We start from the raw sequence: 22,799 nt of genomic DNA, 5'->3' as shown, positions 1-22,799 counted from the left end.
TGTGCTCTCTTCCCAGATAGATATTAAGGAAATCAGATCTAATTCTCACTGTTGAAAAATTATCTTGGCATTGAAGAACCCACTGTTGACCCCATTTGAAGGAGACCCACTCCTTCTCCTTTGGAATCATTAAAGACTGGGCAGAGGAGGGCTTCCATTCGCAGCAGAAGCCTGACACATGAAGGGGTAGAATTTTCTCCTTGGATGGTGTTGATTGAAAAAAGAAAAAAGGGATGGGATCCTAACATAAGGGGACTGAAAATAGAAAAAAAGGCTTAAAGGAAAAGAGAGATGAGAGGTTGGGAGAGAATTGCTCTGGCCATATGTGGGTAGCGGCTACTCTTCTGGATAGCACACATGTGGAATATTTCTATTATCAGAAAGTTTTATTAGGTAGTGCAGCTATAAAGTATAGTTTCCAGAGTTAGATGGACTTGATCCTGCCTATGTAGCATGCAAGCTCTGTGAATTTAAGCACGTTATTTCATCTTTTCAAGCCTCAGTTTTCTCATCTGCAAAATGGGGACAATAACAATATCTTCCAGTGGAAGAACCAGCTAGTTGGGCACCAAACATTTGTTTTCTTTTCTAGGCCCCAACAAGATCACATTTCACAGCCTCCTTTGCAGTTCAGTGTGGTCATATGACTAAGTTCTAGTCATTGGAATATAGGCAAGCAATGCCAAGTGCTGTTTTCAGCTAAAACTTCTGGAGAGAGCCCTCTCCACATCTTTTCCCTTCTGCATGCTAATGCAAATAGCAATGAAGCCCCAAGGTATGGATGAACCACAAGATAGAAGCAACTGGGTTCTCCAATCACTGCATGAAGGAGAAACAACACTGATTAGGAAGATTTATCTTTGATTATTATGTGAGCTAGAAATAAACTTCTACTGCATGGGTGTTCTTGGTTACTGCGGTATCATTTCACCTAGGGTAAGTATAGAGTTGAATGAGATAATTTAAGCAAAGTGTCCAGTGTAGTACCAGGTAGCTGGTGAATGCTCAGTAAATGTTAGCTGTCTTTCCGTAGTGAAGAACAAGGGCCACAGAGCATGAGAGACCTGGGTTTAAATTAGGCTGCACTACTTAGCTGTGTAATCTTAAGCAATTTGCTTACACATATTCTTGAATTCCCAATCTGTAAAAAAGAGGGAATATTAATGAAAAGTGAAAGAATTATTTAAGTTGAGAGAGTATGTAACTTTTCTTTCATTTAGAAGCCCCCTTTATTCCTGCATGATTTCACACTATTTAAGCTGGTTATTGCTTTCCCATGCCACAGTATTGATTACAGGTCTCAGTAGAGGCAGCCTGCTGGGGCTGGGATGCCATTTACTTAAGTGGAGTTAAGAATTCCTGTGCCATGGCCGATCCAATATAGAGACACCTATATGTCTGCAATCCTCTGGTAATTGTAGGACATTTAGCCTGAGTGAACTATTGATAGGCACAAACCCAGAAGCCCTTGAGCCTAGAAGAAGCCCTTGAGCCCAGAAGGCCATAAAAAAAGCACTTGGATTTTAACAGATCTCAAGAGAACATAAGTCCATGGGCCATTCAGGCTCTTTTTCCCCCTTTCAGTTGTAAGGTAGATAGAGAAGGAAGTGAATTTGCTTTCAACTGCCTGAGACTGTCTTTATTATAGGGGTTTCCAACAATGCCAAATATAGTTACTGATGGACCTCTTAATTCCACCTTCCTGTGTTTTGCACCAAGAATCAGATAATGTTGGTGTAATGCATGGGGTACCTAATAATCGAATCTATGGGTTTGGGGGAATTATGGGGCTGAATTGGGGCCACTGTCAAGGACTGAGATCTGGGGGTTAGAACTGAGATGTTTTTTTGTTTTCCTTTTCAAGCATTAAGAGTCAGAAGGTTTGTTAGAGAAAAACAGGATGCAGCAGAAAGAAAACAAGTTTGGCAACTAAGCCCAAAGAATCAGAAGAAAAATAAGAGGCACTTAGGAATCCAGGAGTTAGGAGTCACATGGTGTTGGGAATAAAGGGGGAAGGTCCAAGGCAAACTCAAAAACATACTCCTAGAGTCCAGTCCATTTGGCACTTGTGAGTCAGTCTGGCTCAGAGAGTACAAAGCAAAGACAATGAATTTGTGGTGAAAATACAATTCCAATTCAAGATGGCCTGGTCACACTTGAGAAAGGGAGAGATACCATTAGTTCTCTCTAACCAAAGGACAAATGTTAAGGATTTCATATAGGAGGAAGAGCAGAACGTATACATACATATGCACTCAGCTTTGCAATAAAAATACTGACCTACCTAAGAGAAATACCAGCCAGTCAGCTAGGTTTGGAGAATCAGTAGGAAGACAGTGTTTCTCAATGTGTGGTTGGGAAATGGCTTGCACCAACATCGTTTAGCATAGTTGCTAAAGTGAAGATTCCAGGACCACTGGGGTCTAGGATCCTGGTTCAGGATCAGCACCTTTCTGATTGGCCAGAAATCCAACTTTGGGGGTGTCATATGGGGGCTCATGAACATGGCTATTCTAAATCAATCATGCATGGCTACAGAAAAGAGAGGGCATAAAGAGTGAGTGAGATGAATCGTGGGTAAAAATCTCATTTGTTAGTTGCTTTGGACTTTGGGCCTCCTCTCATGCTGTCATGGGCTCTTGAGTCCTATAATCTCTGCTTTGACTTTGGGGACCTGCTTCTCCTTTTTTTCTGTTACTTCCTTCTGCCTGTTTTCTTGCTTGTGCCCATTGCACCATGACCTCAGTGAAAAACTGGGCCTCTCTCTTGCATAGGCATGGGGACAGGTTGATACACAGATCACCCTAGATACCTCTCCAAGGCAACCATACTCAGAAAATACCTAATGAACTCTGCATGGAGAAAGTGTCCAGGTTACCTGTATGGTTTGAGAATTAGAGAAGGAAATAGGAAATGGCCTTGAGGTGCTTATATGGTGTCTTTCTTTCTTTCTTTTTTTAAGATTTTATTTGTTTATTTGAGAGAGACACAGAGAGAGACAAAACATGAGCAGGGGGGAAGGGCACAGGGATAGGGAGAAGCAGATTTCCCGCTGAGCAGGGAGCCTAATACAGGGCTCGATCTCAGGACCCTGGGATCATGACTTGAGCTGAAGGCAGACAGTTAACCTATTGAGCCACCCAGGTGCTCCTATATGGTGTTTTTCTAGACTTTTCTGTCATGGCATCTTCCCATAGTATGAGGTACAGTTAGGGTGTTAACAATGTGTTAATAATGCCTGGTGATAGTGCCTTCTCACCCTCTTCTCTAAGACCCTTGTCTGGTAGAATCTATTCTGAATACTAGCATTGCCTTCTAAAGAATATATACTGGATATTCATAATGCATTGATGAAATCAAAAGAAATTATTAATATCACATTTCATGGAATTTAAGAGGCACAGATTTGCTTATAACCACACATTGGTAAGAAAGCATTGCATTATAACTTCATTAAGAACTTTTTTCCCCCTCAGTGGTGATTTATATAACTGGTAGTTTCTCAGATTTCATGAAATATGTTATATACAGACAAGTCTTGTTTCTGTTAACTGTTAGAATGATGGTAAATAAAACATTCTGGTTGGTTCAGGGTTAAGTGATATGCTTTATCAAGATGATTTATTTTCTAAGAAAGACCACAAAATAGAGACAGTACAACTCAATAAAAAGAGCATTAAAATTCACATTTGATTGCATGGGGGTGTTGAGCCTCAGTTTCTTCAACTGTAAAATGAAGATGAAGCTACCTCACTGTATGTTTGGAAGTAAATGAAACTAGGATTTTGATAGGGACTGTAATATGTCATAGAAATCATGGATAAATTAATTAAACAGCTAATATTAAATACAAGTCTACATCTATTCAGGAAGTAGAGCAATGTCCTTTGTCTCTAGGGTTACCAAAACAAACAAGAATCTTCTCTGAATGCCAGCACAGGTCTTTGAGGCTCAGTACATGTGGCTAAGAAAGCACTAAGCCTCTGACACCTTCATAATCACTTCAAAAATTAATTTCAGTGAGAATGAAGGGAAAAGCACTATAGAATTTTCTACTATGGTGATGAATAAGACAAAGATGTCTTCTTTCTCCTTTACTATTCAACACTGTATTGGGAGTATTAGTCCATGAAAATAAAGAAGAGCAATAACTAGAGCCATCAGGATAGTAAGTATGGGTAAAAGCTCTCTATTTTCAGATGATATAATTATACTGTTGGAAAATGCTGAAAAAGTAATAGAAAATTACTATAAACAATAATAGAACTTAATAAAATTGCAGTTTAAGAAAACAAACAAAATTCAGGGCACCCGGGTGGCTCAGTCGGTTAAGTGTCTGCCTTCGGCTCAGGTCATGATCCCAGGGTCCTGGAATCAAACCCCGCGTCGGGCTCCTTGCTCAGTGGGAGCCTGCTTCTCCCTCTCCCTCTGCCCCTGCCCCTGTTTGTGGGCTCTCTCTCTCACTCACTCTCTCTCTCTCAAATAAATAAATAAAATCTTTGAAAAAAAGAAAACAAACAAAATTCAATAATTTTATATTGACAAATGATAGAAGGCATAATGGAGGATTCCATTTATAAGAGTCAAAGAAACAAATAAAAACTAGGCATAAATTGAAATACAAATGTTGGAAACCTATAAGAGAAAAACATTAAGCACTCCTGTAGACATAAAAGAAGACTTGAACAAATGGGAAGACATTCCATATTCTAGGATAGGAAGATTCAATATTAAAGAGGTTTCCTCTGCAATATCAATAAAAATACCATCAAGGTTTTTTTTTTCCCCTGATACTAGTTGTTTGTAAAGCTAAATGGACAGAAAAAAACAAGCAAAATGTCCAGAAAAACCCTTAAAAAGACAAAGAATACAGAAGAGGAAGGAGCTAGCTCTGCCAAGTATTAAAGTGTACTATGAAATGCCTGTAAGAGAAGATGGTAAAAAGTGGTATAGGGACAGGAAAGGAAGCTACATTTTTCTGAATATACTTGTTCTGTAGTTTTGACTTGAGAATCATGTAAACATTTTACACAGTTATAGAGCAAAATTAAATTTGTAAAAAAAATTCCTAGAAACTGAACGCAAAATGCAACAAATGAACTGAGAGTTCTATGGGATCGAGGTTTAGCTATGGAGAGGAATTGTTTCAAGAAGACTTTTAATATACAACTCAGCATCTACAAGATGGATCCAATGGTGAAAAAGAATTTCAAAATTTCAAAATTCATGAATTTTGAAATGTATACCAGAAAGCAAGGAAACTATTACTTACTATTAAGTTATGTCAAAAGAACTCGAGTTAAGGTGATTAACATAACATAATAAAATAAAATAAAATAAAAAGAACTCGAGTTAACTTAAAGCAATTTTCATTGGTTAAACATGCAGCAATTCAAGATTTCAAAGGAATAATAACTGAAATAGACTGAAACTCTCAGATATATTTTTAAAAATCTATAAATTTTTTTTTAAAAGATTTTATTTATTTGAGAGTGAGCAAAAGAGAGAGCAGGGGCAGGGGCAGAGGGAGAGGGAGAAGCGGACTCCCTGCATGGGGCTCAATCCCGGGACCCTGGGATCATGACCTGAGCTGAAGGCAGACACTTAACCCACTGAGCCACCCAGGCACCCCAAAATCCATAAATTCTTAATAATACTGGGGGACTTCACTAGTCACCTATGGAGGATGCAAGAGAAGTAATTTATTATTCTGAAAATTGGTTTAAAAAGAAGGAAAGATAAAACATTTTTCCTATCTTTCCTATATGAATCACACCTCAGGGAATCAAATAGTAATTAAAGGGAAAGTTTTTCTTTACAGAAGACATTAAACAATAAATAAAGAAGTAATGATAGAATTGGAAAGTTACCATTTTGAAAACCCTAACAAACTAACGAATGTAGGCAATGTTCCTCAATGACTGTTCACGCCCTAAGAAAGCTGCATCACTTATAAAAAGCATTCTTGCTAGAAAACAGATCTCAAATATGATCAAGCCCAACTACTCACTTATAGGGAACACAGAATGTGAGAAATGCCACAGGATAAACCAATATGGTTTCTTCAATAAGTAAATTGCACGGAAAAAAAAGAAGGAACTAACAGATTAAAAGAAACTTCAGAGATATTTTGGTCTAATGCAATGCTTGGACCTTATTTAGACCCCAATTTGAAAAAAAAAGAAAAGCAAAATATATATATATATATATATATATATATATATATATATATATATATCTTAATAAATGAGGCAGGCTGTCAGTCAAATATGAATAGTGGCAGAATATTTGATGATATTAAGGAGGCTTAGTTAATATTCTTAGATATATAATATAATTAGATATCATATAATGGTTTATGGTTATGTTTATAGAATGATTCCTTCCTCTTTAGAGATACATACTGAAGCATTTTGGGGTGAAATGATATCAGGGACAAGGCCACATCATGACCTTCATTGGCCCTCAGCACTTTTGCCTTCATGGGTCCCCTCCCACCATAGCAGATTTTTGGGATCCTAAAAATATCATTGCTTTCTGAGGTGAGAAAAAATTAAAACATTTTATTCAATCTTACAAGTTCATTTTTTCCTTTCTAATCTTAAAAGAAATGAAAACATCTTTGTGGACTCCTGAAAGTCTGCTGGGCCCTGGCACTGTGCTTAATGGATGTGTTTGCCCTGGTCTGGGATTTGCTTCAAAACAATCCAGTGGGGAGAGGAAGGGGGAAATGGATATTAGGGGTGTGTGTGAAGGAAAATTGGCCATGAGACAGTAATTGTTGAAGTTGTGTGCCTGGGCATGGGGAGTTATCATATCATCTTTCTCCTTTTATGTATGTTTGAACATTTCCACAATAAGTTAAAGCATCAGTTTCTGAAAAAAAGGCTTCTTTGAATGTTTTTATTTTTTACACAAAGGAACAGTACAGAATAAATAAAAGCAAAATAAAAAGCTGGTTATTTGAACTTCGTGTTCATGTGGGTCCTGAATAAATAAGAATCAAAGATATCAAGCCTCATTTGACACAAAGACCAAATTGTTAAAATTTTGCTAAGATTTAAAATCTAACCTGAGAGTGTTTTTAAAATTAAAAATTTTAAAATTTGCTACCTAGTTTTTTGATGGTAGGAAGAATGACACCCATATGGATGAAAATGCTGCCTACCAATAGGGAACCATTTTATTTTGGAGCAAGCTGGCTAGGGACAGCATTATGAGAATTTCACAGTGGCCTTTGTGACAAAATAATGAATACAAATAAAGGGCAATACAGGAAGTCTATCCTGCCTTTCAGAAAAGCTGCATTTGGAATATTGTGAGCAGGTGAGTGCAATATAGGCTTTGTGACCGAGTAAACTCCAGTATACCAAATATTGGTGTGGGCAATTCTCCACCTCACCCCAACCCCCGCCCCAGGAAGGTTAGACACCCCCTGCTGACCTCTCAGTACTTCCCTCTCTCCTCTATCCATTCACTCTGCAAAAAGGTACTGGACATCTCCTCTGCGCCAAGCACTGTGCTCGACACCTGTATACAGAGGGAACAAAACCTGGATCTCACCCTGAAGGAGCAAACCGGAAAGAACAAGTCAGCTACTGAGGAGACAGAGATGTAAATGGAAACTTTCAAAACAAGTTGACAGGCATTTTATTTTAAGATTTTCTTTATTTGTCAGAGAGAGAGGGCATGAGCGGGAGGTGGGGGGGAGGGGAGAGGGAGAAGCAGGCTCCCCACTGAGCAAGGATCCCCATGCAGGACTCAATCCCAGGACCCTAAGATCATGACCTGAGCTGAAGGCAGCTGCTTAACTGACTGAGCCACCCAGGTATCCCACAACTTGAGAGGTATTTTAATGGGGTAGGTGGAGAGGGTTAGAAGGCATCCCACAGAAGTGAAAGAGGAAAGTTTTCTGGAAGTGGAGGGAAATTTAAGAGACCTGAAGGGAAGTAGCATGTTTCAAGAAAAGCAGACTGAGGAAGGCGTTCTGGGCAGAGAGAGAGGTATGTGCAAAGCTGAGAAGGCTGGGACAGTGCAGACAGGTATGAATGCCAGGCAGAAAAGCGGTGATAAAGGGGAGACTGGGTGCTGGAAAATGCTATGGAGACACTAGGCCATGGGAAAGTGGTCATGAAGAAGCAAATGTCAGGGTGCCTGGGTGGCACAGTTGGTTGAGCGTCCAACTCTTGGTTTCAGCTCAGGTCATGATCTCAGGGTCATGAGATCAAGCCCTGTGTCGGGCTCCATGCTCAGCACAGAGTCTGCTTGAGATTCTCTCTCCCCTTCCCTCTGCCCCTCTCACTCATGCTCTCTCTCAAATAAATAAGTAAGTCTTAAAAAAAAAAAGAGAGAGAAGCAAATGTCTATACCAGGGTCCTTCAAGTGTGGGCTGAAACCAGCAGCAGCAACATCACCCAGGAACTTGTTAGGATGCAAAATTCTCAGGCCCACTGTAGACCTCCTGTATCAGAAACTCTGAGGATGGGGTTCAGCAGTCTGCATTTTAGCAAGTTTTCTACGTGATTCTGACGCACGCTAAGTTTGAAACCATTGGTTCTCAATCGGGAGCAATTTTACCCTCCAGGAAACATTTAGCAATATCTGAATAGACCTTTGGCTCTAAGACTGATGGGGCTGGAGTACTACTAGCATCTAGTAACCAGGGATGCTGCTAAACATTGTAGAACGCATAGGACAAGCCCCCACAACAAAATCCAAATGTCAATGGTGCAGCTGTTGAGAAGCCCTGATCCTTCCTTCTTCCCTTCCTCCCTCTCCCTCTCCAACTCCCTATATCTTTCTTTCTCTTTCTTTCTCATCTATCTATCACCCATCATCTATCTCCTTTATTCCCACTTGTTCCTGTACAGACAGCAGAACACTCACAGGACCATAGAGGGCTTCTTTTGTGAATTTTTGTTTATACCATTTCAGACAACCCTCTCCTTTTATTCAATTCGTAACTCCCTATGACAAAGTTGATCTATGGCTAATGGACATATTATTTGATTTCTGCCCCACGTAGGGCCAGTTATCTCGCTGGGAATGGAATGGGGGCTGCCCAGAATACAGGCAGCAATCACCACCCTAGGCCAGAAGCTGAAGCTCTTGGCATTCTGCGTATGAACTGACACATGAAGTCCCAAACAGCCAGCAGTCCTGATTTTGACATGAAAGACAGTCCTGATGGCAAGTGAGGCTTGAAATATCTTAGCTCTTATCGGAGACAAGATATTCGGGACAACTCTGAGTTGCTCCTCAAGAACATGGAGAGAAGCGTATCTGCTGAGAGTTCAAGCACAGAGTCCACACAGAACAGTATGAAGCAAAGATATACAAGGTCACATTAAAGAAGCTGGGGCTAACCAACCAGACAGGATTCTAATCTGACAATACTGTCAAATCAAAAGAACTCTATCAGAAGAAGGTTTGTGGGGCAAAAAGGGTAAAGACAATGTAAAGTTACAAAGACAAACACTGGCAAAGCCCATCTAACAGTGTCCAGGGGATTAGGTGCCCTGAAAGATCAACATGAATGGTTAGTCTGCCTCATGGACCTATCTTCCCTTAGTGGAGGTAGAGGCTGTAGGCTTTCGGAGTCTGAAGCCATTCACCATCCCTGTTATTCAGCACCCCTGGCTCTGCTGTCAGACTATTATAGCAGCCTTCTGATAGCTGTCTTTCCTATGGCTGGCCCACAGAGAGACAGTGTCTTTTTTTTTTTTTTTTTTTTTTAAAGATTTTATTTATTTATTTGACAGAGAGAGACACAGCGAGAGAGGGAACACAAGCAGGGGGAGGGGGAGAGGGAGAAGCAGGCTTCCCGCAGAGCAGGGAGCCCGATGCGGGGCTCGATCCCAGGACCCTGAGATCATGACCTGAGCCGAAGGCAGACGCTTAACGACTGAGCCACCCAGGCGCCCCAAGAGAGACAGTGTCTTGATTAAACTGATGTGAATGCTGAGGTTGCTTGATGGGCATGTTTCTCACTGAACATGAATTAACCGGCCTTTCAGTTTATAGGTTCCGGTCTCTACTGAATTTACTTAGTCATCCTGAATTGGTAGAATCAACTCTGGGGCATGGATAACATGGAGTTTCTGGACTCCCAAGGCAGAAGGAGGGTCAGAGCTTAGACCATAAAAAATGCTTTCTGGAGTCTGCTCCTGGCATTCTACCTCTTGTTTTTCTTTGGTCAACCTCACAAGGTGTCTTTTCTTCCAACATATATATTCCCATGATACCCAAAAAGCATTTATGGTAGATTGAAAAAAATGGCCATCATACTTGGCAGCTCTTCTCACCAAGAGGCAGTCTATTTCCTCACCCCTTGAATCTGGGATGGCCATGTGACTTGCTCTGGCCAATAGAATATGGAGGAAGTGACCTCATATGAGTTCTGTGACTAGACCTTAAGAGACTTTGTTTACAGCTTCTGTTCTTGCTCTTTCAGAACTCTAAGGTCACTATGTGTGTAAGTCTCCAAGCTAGCCTTCTGGATGACGAGAGATAAATGGCTCAAATACCCAGGCATTCCAGATGATAGCTAGTCAAGCCCCAGAAGCAGAGTCACCTTGCAAATACATGAGAGTCCAAGCAAGACCAAGAGAAGAACCTCCTAGATTAACTCAATTTGCTGATGCATAGGGTCATAAGCTAAATAAATGATTATTGTCTTAAGCTACTAAATTTTGGATTGTCTGTTATGCAACAGCAGATAACTGATACAGTGTTTGTATTTTTAATATCTCCCAATTGCACCATGAACTTATTGCCACAGTTTGTCTCTGAGAAGCCACGGATTTTGCCTCTTGACATAACACAGTCAGGATTTATCTTGGACTATCTCATGAGCTTCAATGGCTCCTGCAGAGGAAATAGCCCCTGCATCTTCCATCAAGATGCTAAGAGATTTGCGTAAGTGGTACAGAAAATGTTGGGTTTGCCAACATTCACATGAGGAGAAAGAGGAGAGTTAAATACATAAACAGTTGCATTTCTCGGAAATAGATTTCTGACCTTCAGCCGGCGGTCTGGATCTCCACTGCATAGAGAATTGACTGATACTTTGAATGATTTCCAGGCTGGGCTTAAGTTATTCATAACAACCTGAGGAAAGAAAGAGAGGAAGAGGAGTGGTGGGTTGGGGAAGAAATGCTTGACATTTTCACATTTCAACATAAAAACTGTTAGAGAAGCATTGTGGTGGTTATGAAAAGGACAATTGCCTGGAATAGATGTCTTAATGAAAACATGGAGTAGAAAATCTTTTAAGGGTTCTCATTAAGTGGGTCATTATTGGCAGAACTCCTGTGGCCACTGGCCTGGCTGTTGTCTCATAAATAATGACAGTAATATATTCCAGCATGTAGATGCTGGGGATGACCCCTCTATATCAAATGGAGCTAGGATTGAGGAGGCAGGCCTACCTCTGGCCTCTGATAAAGGATCTCCAGTTCTATAGGACTGTCATTCCTATGCAGTGTAAGTAAAGACCATTGGTTGGTGTAGAGATTGTTAGCAGGTCATTTCTACTGCTAAAGAATTGAATGGTTTTTGGTAACTCATGACCTCGAGTCAGAGCAGATTGCAAGTCAGAGGAGAAGTTTCTTTTAAAAGAAAAACCCCAGGAGTATACTTATACCAGCTATCCTAGGAAGGCATAATAGGGCAGATCTTCAAATCTTCAGTGTCACAAACTAAGTCTATAACAGTGAAATCCTTTTGGAAGCAGCTTACTAATTAATCCTGTCCAAGAATCCATACAAGTCGTCTTAGTCTGCCATCACTATGATTCAAATAAGTCAACTGGGCTTAGAATATATGAGTATTTGCTCTGTGCCTAGGATTGTACTGTGTACTTTAGGATAGGGGTTCCCAAAGTGTGGTCCTTAGAACAGGAGGAGAACCAGCATCACTTAGGAACTTGTTAAAAGTGCAGATTTGTAGGTTGTACCCAGACCTACTGACAGAAACTCTGGAGGTGGGCCCCCTATATGATTCTGATGCATGAAATTCAAGAACTACTGCTCTAGGGTACGTACAACTGAAGTCAAATAGAATTCTGTCATATCGATTTTTCTTCCTATGAAATTTTTAGTTAGCAGAAGTCTTAGCATTATAAAAAAATTAATTCTCTATCTAAATAACATAATTATTTTATAAGTGATTCTCTCTTATACTGGATTCCTTAATATAACTATGAATTATTGATTGTATCATGGACTCTAATTATTAAATTTCTTTGATTGCATTAAAGTACAAAAAATAATGCTCCTGTGGGGCTTTGTCTTGTGCCCTGATACCCTGGGGATGATCAAAGTGATAGTGAGAAGAAAAGTTCGATAAAAGGGTTTGGGTTAATTTAAAGTTCTCACCTTTATATAAAAACACTAAGAAGTGATGATATTTCATTGCAACAGTTTTGAAAAACTGAATTTCAACTAGAAATTTCCTATGAAATTAGAATTTGTGTGTGTGTGTGTGTGTGTGCACTTCCCCTAAGAGAACAGTATTCTTAGTATTTATTTCATATCTGTTGAATAAGAAAGAGGAAAAAAATCGATGTCATGTTGCTGACTCATTGGAAAACTTTACAATCACATTTCTTGTGAGACTCCAGAAGCCCCTCAGGAAGGAGGTATGGGAGGAGTTCTAGAGATTCTTGGGAATAGGAGAATTTACCAATACCAATAATGAGAAAAGGACTGCTGTCAGGAGCAGAGGAGAGGGGGATCTTGTGAGAGAAGTCTAATAATACAACTCTCATCTCCTTTCTGTCTGCACATTAAAGCCCTCATTCACTGACCGGAGCAAAAGCATGAATGGACACAACACTTCTAATTCTCACCAAAGTTTATTTACTTCTCCTGGAAGAAGTCTGTCCCACCAAAGGAATCTGTATCCATGAAAGGGACTCTACTTGATGGTGGCAATTTGGTGCCACTCAGGGAAACTATTGCACCTCAATCTACTCCCCAGGGGTTAAATTCCAGATAATCACATTGTACTATAACATGTAGTAGACATATTATCTATACTCAACTCCATTCATTATCCATTCTTTTATTAAGCACATTTTATTAAATGCCAACTATGTACCATATCCATAGACTTTGCCCATTCAAGACTATTTAATTCTTGTCTACCTTAAATATATCACAAAAAGTTCCCCTAATGCTACTTGCAACTCTATTACTTTAGGAAAATGGAAATGGATTTCTAATGTGAGGTAGTGGGAACATGGCACCCCCACTATAATCCTATGAAAGTCATGAGGGTTTCTTCTTCATTTATTCCACCACTGGTGGTGTGTGTGTGTGTGCGTATACAACAGTCTTCTCTCAGCTCTGTTATGCATCACAATCACCCCACATCCCCCTTATCAATGTACTTCTCATCCCTACAGACTCTCTTGGACTAGCTTGTAAATAAAATAAAATAAAAAGTGGAGATTGGGGTTGGTCGTTGAATGGGTGTGTGGTACTGGGTGGTGGTGGGGTTAATAAGGGATAAGGTTTGGAGCCCCAGGGAGAAAGAGGAGGGGGCTCGAGAAGGAGATGGAGCTAGACCAAGTGGCAGCTGAGACAGGGCAGGTGTTCATATGATAGGCCTGACATCAGCCCAGTGTATGAACTTTTACTGGGGAGGCAGAATGGCTTCCCAAATTATAGTGAAGCTCAGGCCAAACAAACTTGGTTCAAACCTCTGCTCTACCCCTTGCTAACTATGAGAACTTGGAAAGTCATTTGACTTCCCAAAGGTTCAGTTAATCAACTATAAAATGGGGGTAATAATAATCATGTCAAGGGATTGTTGTGAGAAGAAAATAAAATAATGCATATAAATCACTTAGCACAATGCCTGGCACTTAATCACTCTCATTAAATGTTAGCTAATATTCATATTTTTATTACTAATAAATTGCTGACTGAATGTATTGAAGGTCAACAATGGAAAATTTGGGTGAGAGAGGGTCTTGTAATATATCTAAACTGAGAATTAAAAAAGCTACAAAAGGCAGAGAGTCCTCTTAAAGACAGTGAAGACTCCAGACTACAGACATCAAGAAATGTTAAGGGCTTCTTGAAACAGGTCAATTTATTATCTTAGCAGGTGAGATGGCAAGGCTGAAGATGACTCTTCTCACCTCAGTTCGGTGTACAAGCTGCTGGGTTGCATCATCATTCATACGAAAAATTTCCAGAAATGGGTCAGATTTACTGAAGAAATCCTAAAATAGATAAACAAAAATCAGTTATTCCCCACCTATACATATTTGATCCTGCCTTGAATCAAATGCCACTGGATTTGACCCTTCCCTGCTTTGTTCTTCATCTCTGTGATCTACCCTTGGCTAGAATGAACTGCATCTGAACTCCAAGTCCTTGGAGAAGTACATTCTTGGTTGAGTAAAATCCAAAGTATTCTTCAAAGATCAATTCCAATGATCATGTTTGAAAAGCAATGTATCTGTTGTCTTAAACATATTAATTATAGTTATCATTAAAGCCTCTGTCTGCTGACTATAGTATCTGGATCACCTATGGATCTGTTTTTATTATCTGTTTCTTGGTTCTGCCTCTTGGTATACCAGACACTGTAAGAAAGACTATAAAGGCTTCAGATGAGTCTTTAGCTTCTGGTAAGCAGTTAGAATGGGGGAACTTACCTGAATCCAATTAGCATTGAGCTATTTGGAGATTGGTTTCTTCAAAAATCTTTATAGGCACAATATATTTTTGATTCATTTATTCTTTGAATATTATCTTTAAAGGGCTCTAACTGGAGGGGAGGAGCAAGATGGCGGAGGTGTAGGAGACCTAAATTTCGTCAGGTCCCAGGAATTCAGCTGGATAGGGATCAAACCATTCTGAACACCTATGAACTCAACAGGAGACTGAAGAAAAGAACAGCAACAGCTCTCTGAACAGAAAAGCAACCACTTTCTGGAAGGTAGGATGTGTGGAGAAGTGAATCCGAGGCGGTATTCGGGAGGATAGACAGCAGTGGAGGGGCCTCCATCGGCCGCTTCTGGCAAGTGATACAGCCTCAGAGCACAAAATCGGAACTTTTAGAAGTCTGCTCCACTGAGGGACGTCGCTCCAGTGGCTAAGCGGGGCGTGGAACCCTCGCAGGACAGTGTGGTCTCGGGACCCTCGGGGTCACAGGAAGACCTGGGGTGCCTGAGTGCGGCAGAGCTCCCAGGTATCGGAGCGGGGAAGCCGGCTGCAGAGACGGAGCCGAGGCGCGGGCTCTCAGCCTGGGGTTGCCATAAACCATGATCCGCGGCACCGTCAGGCCACTGCTCCTCCAGCAGGGACCCAACAAGCGGCAGATCCGGGGAGACTCCCCTTCCTCCCCGGGAGGAGCGGCGCGGGAGCGCACCGCAGAGATCTGCTGGGTTTGGAGACTCCACACGGGGTCGGGTGCCAGAGATAGAAACGTGCGGTCACAGGCCGGGTGAGCACGGAGTGCGGCCGGAGACCAGGGAGACGGGAGTGACTGACTGCTTTTCTCTGGGGGCGCAGTGAGGAGTGGGGCCCCAAGTTCTCGGCTCCTCCGGGGCAGAGATTGGGAGGCTGCCATTTTCACTCTCATCCTCCAAAGCTGTACGGAAAGCTTGCAGGGAACAAAAGCTCCCGAGAGCAAAGCCGAGCAGATTACTTAGCCCAGACCAGGCAAGGGTGGGGCAATTCCGCCTCCGGGAAAGACATTTGGGAACCACGGCAACAGGCTCCCCCCCCAGAAGATCAGCAAGAACCGCCAGCCAAGACCAAGTTTACCGATCAATGAGAACGGCAGAACTCCAGTGCTAGGGGAATACTGCACATAGAATCCACGGCTTTTTTTTTTTTTTTTTTTTTTTTTACCATGATTCTTTAGTCTTTCAAAGTTAATTTTTTTTAACTTTCTTTTTCTTTTTTTTTTTTGAATTTTTCTTTTTCCCTTTTTCAACCAACATCTTATCAATCCCTTTTTTAAAAAATCTTTTTTATTTTTCATTTTTAGAGTCATATTCTATCCCTTCATAGTAGTTAACCTTATTTTTGGTACATATATGTAAGTTGTTCTCTCTTTAAAATTTTGGGATACAGGGGCGCCTGGGTGGCTCAGTCGTTAAGCGTCTGCCTTCGGCTCAGGTCATGATCCCAGTGTCCTGGGATCGAGCTCCGCATCGGGCTCCCTGCTCTGTGGGAAGCCTGCTTCTCCCTCTCCCCTCCCCCTGCTTGTGTTCCCTCTCTCACTCTGTCTCTCTCTGTCAAATAAATAAATAAAATCTTAAAAAAAAAAAAAATTTTTTTGGATACAGTTTCTTCTAACAGATCAAAATATACCCTAAATCTCTAGTGTATGGCTTTGTTCTAGTCTCCTGCCTGATCACATTCTCTCCCTTTTCTTTTTTAAATCCTTTTCTTTCTTTTTTCAACCAACTTCTAATCTTATCAATTCCTTTTATAAAATCTTTTATAATTTTCATCTTTACAGTCATATTCCATCCCTTCATTGTATTTACCCTTATTTTTGTACATACATAAGTTTTTCTTTCTTTAAAATTTTGGGAGGCATTTTCTTCTAAGAGACCAAAATACACCCAAAATCTAGTGTGTGGCACTGATCTATGCACCAGCCTGATCATATTTGATCATACTGTCTTTTTGTTTGTTTGTTTGTTTGTTTTTCTCTTTTTTTCTTTCTTTCCCTTTCTTTTCCCCTGGTTTCAGGTCTCTTCTGATTTGTTTAGTATATATTTTTCTGGGGTTGTTGTTATCCTGTTAGCATTTTGTTCTCTCATTCATCTATTCTCCTCTGGACAAAATGACAAGATGGAAAAAATCACCTAAAAAAAAAAAAAGAATAAGAGGCAGTACCAACTGCCAGGGACCTAATCAATATGGACATTAGTAAGATAGATCACATCCTAGATCACAAATCAGGTCTCAACCAGTACCAAAAGATTGGGATCATTCCCTGCATATTTTCAGACCACAATGCTTTGAAACTAGAACTCAATCACAAGAGGAAAGTTGGAAAGAACTCAAATACATGGAGGCTATAGAGCATCCTACTGAAGAATGAATGGGTCAACCAGGAAATTAAAGAAGAATTAAAAAAATTCATGGAAACAAATGAAAATGAAAACACAACTGTTCAAAATCTTTGGGATGCAGCAAAGGCAGTCCTAAGAGGAAAGTATATAGCAATACAAACCTTTCTCAAGAAACAAGAAAGGTCTCAAATACACAACCTAACCCTACCCCTAAAGGAGCTGGAGAAAGAACAGCAAATAAAGCCTAAACCCAGCAGGAGAAAGAGAAATAAGAAGGATCAGAGCAGAAATCAATGAAATAGAAACCAAAAGAACAGTAGAACAGATCAACGAAACTAGGAGCTGGTTCTTTGAAAGAATTAACAAGATTGATAAACCCCTGGCCAGACTTATCAAAATGAAAAGAGAAATGACCCAAATAAATAAAATCATGAATGAAAGAGGAGAGATCACAATCAACACCAAAGAAATACAAACAACTATAAGAACATATTATGAGCAACTATATGCCAGCAAATTAGATAATCTGGAAGAAATGGATGCATTCCTAGAGATGTATTAACTACCAAAACTGAACCAGGAAGAAACAGAAAACCTGAACAGACCTATAACCACTAAGGAAATTGAAGCAGTCATCAAAAATCTCCCAATAAACAAAAGCCCAGGGCCAGATGGCTTCCCAGGGGAATTCTACCAAACATTTCAAGAAGAATTAATACCTATTCTTCTGAAACTGTTCCAAAAAATAGAAATGGAAGGAAAACTTCCAAACTTGATTTATGAGGCCACCATTACCTTGATCCCCAAACCAGACAAAGACCCCACCAAAAAGGAGAATTACAGACCCAATATCCTTGATGAACATGGATGCAAAAATTCTCACCAAAATACTAGCTAATAGGACCCAACAGTACATTAAAAGGATTATTCACCACGACAAAGTGGGATTTATTGCTGGGCTGCAAGGTTGGTTCAACATCCACAAATCAATGTGATACAATACATTAGTAAAAGAAAGAACAAGAACCATATGATCCTCTCAATAGATGCAGAAAAAGCATTTGACAAAGTACAGCATCCTTTCTTGATCAAAACTCTTCAGAGTATAGGGATAGAGGGTACATACCTCAATATCATAAAAGCCATCTATGAAAAACCTACAGCGAATATCATTCTCAATGGGGAAAAACTGAGAGCTTTCCCCCTAAGGTCAGGAACGCGGCAAGGATGTCCACTATCACCACTGCTATTCAACATAGTATTGGAAGTCCTAGCCACAGCAATCAGACAACAAAAAGAAATCAAAGGCATCCAAATTGGCAAAGAAGAAGTCAAACTCTCACTCTTTGCAGATGATATGATACTTTACGTGGAAAACCCAAAAGACTCCACCCCAAAACTGCTAGAACTCCTACAGGAATTCAGTAAAGTGGCAGGACATAAAATCAATGCACAGAAATTGGTGGCATTCCTATACACCAACAAGACAGAAGAAAGAGAAATTAAGGAATCGATCCCATTTACAATTGCACCCAAAAAATAAGATACCTAGGAATAAATCTAACCAAAGAGGCAAAGAATCTGTACTCAGAAAACTATAAAATACTCATGAAAGAAATTGAGGAAGACACAAAGAAATGGACAAACGTTCCATGCTCATGGATTGGAAGAACAAATATTGTGAAGATGTCAATGCTACCTAGAGCAGTCTACACATTCAATGCAATCCCCATCAAAATACCATCAACTTTTTTCAAAGAAATGGAACAAATCATCCTAAAATTCATAAGGAACCAGAAAAGACCCCAAATAGCCAGAGGAATGTTGAAAAAGAAAAGCAAAGCTGGTGGCATCACAATTCCAGACTTCAAGCTCTATTACAAAGTTGTCATCATCAAGACAGTATGGTACTGGCACAAAAACAGACACATAGATCAATGGAACAGAATAGAGAGCCCAGAAATGGACCCTCAACTCTGTGGTCAACTAATCTTCGACAAAGCAGGAAAGAATATCCAATGGAAAAAAGACAGTCTCTTCAACAAATGGTGTTGGGAAAATTGGACAGCCACATGCAGAAGAACGAAACTGGACCATTTCCTTAACACCACACACAAAAATAGACTCAAAATGGTTGAAGGACCTAAATATGAGACAGGAGTCCATCAAAATCCTAAAGGAAAATACAGGCAGCAACGTCTTTGACCTCATGAAAAAGTGCTCAACATCGCTCGGCATCAGGGAAATCCAAATCAAAACCTCAATGAGATACCACCTCACAGCAGTCAGAATGGCTAAAATTAACAAGTCAGGAAACGACAGATGTTGGCGGGGATGCAGAGAAAGGGGAACCCTCCTACACTGTTGGTGGGAATGCAAGCTGGTGCAGCCACTCTGGAAAACAGTATGGAGGTTCCTCAAAAAGTTGAAAATAGAGCTACCATACGATCCAGCAATTGCACTCCTGGGTATTTATTCCAAAGATACAAATGTAGGGATCCTAAGGGGTACGTGCACCCCGATGTTTATAGCAGCAATGTCCACAATAGCCAAACTGTGGAAAGAGCCCAGATGTCCATCGACAGATGAATGGATAAAGAAGAAGTGGTATATATATACAATGGAATATTATGCAGCCATCAAAAGGAATGAAATATTGCCATTTGCAATGACGTGGATGGAACTGGAGGGTATTATGCTGAGGGAAATAAGTCAATCAGAGAAAGACATGTATCATATGACCTCACTGATATGAGGAATTCTTAATCTCAGGAAACAAACTGAGGGTTGCTGGAGTGGGGGGGGGGGTGGGAGGGATGGGGTGGCTGGGTGATAGACATTGGGGAAGGTATGTGCTATGGTGAGTGCTGTGAATTGCGTAAGACTGTTGAATCACAGACCTGTACCTCTGAAACAAATAATACATTATATGTTAAAAAAAAAAAAAAAGAAGAAGAAGAAGAAGATAGCAGGAAGGGAAAAATGAAGGGGGAGAATCTGAGGGGGAGACGAACCATGAGAGACTGTGGACTCTGAGAAACAAACTGAGGGTTCTAGAGGGGAGGTGGGTGAGGGGATGGGTTAGCCTGGTGATGGGTATTAAAGAGGGCACGTACTGAATGGAGCACTGGGTGATATATGCAAACAATGAATCATGGAATACTACATCGAAAACTAATGATGTAATGTATGGTGATTAACATAACATAATAAAAAAATAAAAAATAAATAAAGGGCTCTAACTGAAAGGATTTGTGTTTATAAGGGCTGTTGTTCCTTGACATGCCCTCAATGTTAATTTTTGTGAGACTTTCAAAGGCTCTATTTATCTCCATAATCTCTTGCCTCTGGCTTTTTGTTCAGTTTCTCTTTATGCTGCTATTTGCTAATTAGTGATAATCTTGGGAGGAAAAGACACTCAGACTGTTTTTCTGAAGCATCTCTGAATCCTGAACCCTAGCTCTCAGTATCCCTGAACTTCAGTCTTGCTTCTTTAGGCCCATGAGACAACAAAGACCTCTTCTCAGTTTCTTTATTTCTTGGAACTGTTTTCTGCTAGGTTTCTTAGCCTCTCTACCCATGGTGTTTTATGAATCAGGCTTGAGGAATTGACTTGAGTGGAAAATCTGGATAGAATGTCTGAATCACTGCAGTGGATTTCTCTCCTCTCCATTTTTGGCCCCTCAAAACTTGGCTGCTTTCGGATCCCCAAACAGATGTCTCTTGCTCCTTATCCAGTGTTTCTAGCCACTTTCAGTGGGAGAATAATGTAAAACAAGCAGGTACTTCATTACTGGAAGTAATCATATCCATATCCTTCCTTTAAACTTATTTTTTACTCCACTGGATTATAAACTTTCAGAAGGAGGAACTATGTCTGATTTTCTTTTATATCTCTACCATTTCCTCAACTTCCATAATGTCTAGGCTTTAGTGGTACATAGTGTTTACTGAATGTATAAATGAATACACATATACATGAATGAATGACATGAATACCTGGTATAGAATAGGAGGCTATCTGAGCAGCAGCTTTAGTTACCACACTCTTATTAGGTATTTCATCAGGTGATTTTTTTCCCCCAGAATTCTAGCCTGCAGCAAAGCAAAATGAAGCCCATAGCCATCCTAGTCTTCAGCTCAACAAAATATTCTCAGGAAATATACTGATCATAGAGTCTTGTGCTTGATGTTAATATTCAAGGAAGGATAAAACTTGGTCTCAGTCCTCCGAAGTACCATCTGGTTTGGTGGTAAGACAAGTACATAAATAAATATAACCCAAGGCTAATAATGAATGAATGAATGAATGAATGTACAACAGACAAGACAGGGAGTTGATGGATTTGCACTGGAAAATATGGTTGTAAGGAGGATATTTCTAGGGAGGAAACAGACTGCATGAAGTGTGAAAGAGTAAACAGAGGGGCACACTAGGCAGGTTAATTCCACTGCAGCCTAAGGATGTGTAGGGGAGGGTTTTGAGACAACCCTGGCAAGTCAGCTCCATGATGTCAAGGGCGTTAAATGCTTATCCAAAGGCTTTGTACCTGCCTTGGGAAGCAGCTGGCAACCAATGATGGATTTTGAGTTGGAAAATAATACGACTGGCTCTATATAGTAAAGAATATCTGGGGCTCCTGGATGGCTCAGTTGTTAAGCATTTGCCTTCGGCTCAGGTCATGATCCCAGGGTCCTGGGATCGAGCCCCGCATTGGGCTCCCTGCTCGGCGGGAAGCCTGCTTCTCCCTCTCCCACTCCCCCTGCTTCTCCCTCTCCCACTCCCCCTGCTTGTGTTCCCTCTCTCACTGTGTCTCTCTCTGTGTTAAATAAATAAATAAAATCTTAAAAAAAAAAAAAAAAAGAATATCAGCCTGAGGTGTCTGACTGGCTCAGTCAGCAGAGCATGTGACTCTTGATCTTGGAGTTGTAAGTTTGAGCCCGACCTTGGGTGTAAAGATTACTTAAAAATAAAATATTATATAAAAAAAGAATATCAGCCTAGAAACTTAGTAGGGCACCTTAGAAAGAAAAAAGATGGGAGGTAGATATATCTGTCTTCCCCTTTGTGGTCCTCCCACCCTAACCCAGAGCTAAACACCATGTGCCACAACACCCGGAGTCCAGAATATACACTTCCGCTCTATTTTTGAAGGTACCAAATTACCACAGCCTTCATCTTGTCAAGAGCCCACAGTGGCTGCTTTTGTCACTAAGCCTGTCCTGCAACCTTGTCTGTCTACCAAAATGGCCCTTTTCCTTTCCAGACACACTGCTAGCTGATTCCTACCTCTACACATTAACTCAAGACATTCACACCCCACCTCCCTTATTTCTGCTTCAACACTCACCTTAAAAAATTGGAACCTCCCCCTTACCTCCCTTTGATACATGGATGCGAGCCGCATGAGCTTATTCCTAGATGCCTTTGGACTCCTCTCTAGGAGCTTCAGGCTTTGTTTCATTAAATAGATTGTTGCTCCCTCAGGGAATGTGTTGGTGAACTGCACTTAAAATTGCTGACCACACTGGACGAACTCTATCAGTTATTTTTCTTTTTCCTTTCATTGATAATTTTAAACTTTTGTTATTTTTTCTTAAAAATAGAAAATACAGAAAAAAAAGAAGGAAAAAAGACCCAGCCCATACTCTTATCCATAATTCCACAACTATCAATAACATTCTGGTAAATATTTTTCTAGAATCTAGACATAATTTTCTTTTCTTTCTTTTAAAAATATATTTGTAA

The 22,799-nt window shown here is 40.4% G+C and overlaps 1 protein-coding gene across 5 annotated transcripts in view; it reads right to left on the bottom strand.

The window, feature by feature from the left end:
- Positions 1-22,799, bottom strand: part of CPNE4 (copine 4) — a 592,776-nt gene that overhangs the window by 102,672 nt on the left and 467,305 nt on the right. For all 5 annotated transcript variants that reach the window (XM_078071749.1, XM_078071750.1, XM_078071756.1 and 2 more), the window contains 2 exons: positions 14,150-14,233; positions 11,020-11,109 (listed from right to left, as the gene is read on the bottom strand). In XM_078071749.1, the coding sequence (XP_077927875.1) occupies positions 11,020-11,109; positions 14,150-14,233 (174 nt within the window). The remainder of the gene's footprint in view (positions 1-11,019; positions 11,110-14,149; positions 14,234-22,799) is intronic.

Source organism: Halichoerus grypus, chromosome 1 (assembly GCF_964656455.1).
Source record: "Halichoerus grypus chromosome 1, mHalGry1.hap1.1, whole genome shotgun sequence".
In the NCBI taxonomy this organism is placed as follows: Eukaryota; Metazoa; Chordata; class Mammalia; order Carnivora; family Phocidae; genus Halichoerus; species Halichoerus grypus.
Note: the sequence above shows the minus strand (reverse complement) of the source record. Positions and strands in the feature narration are given on the sequence as shown.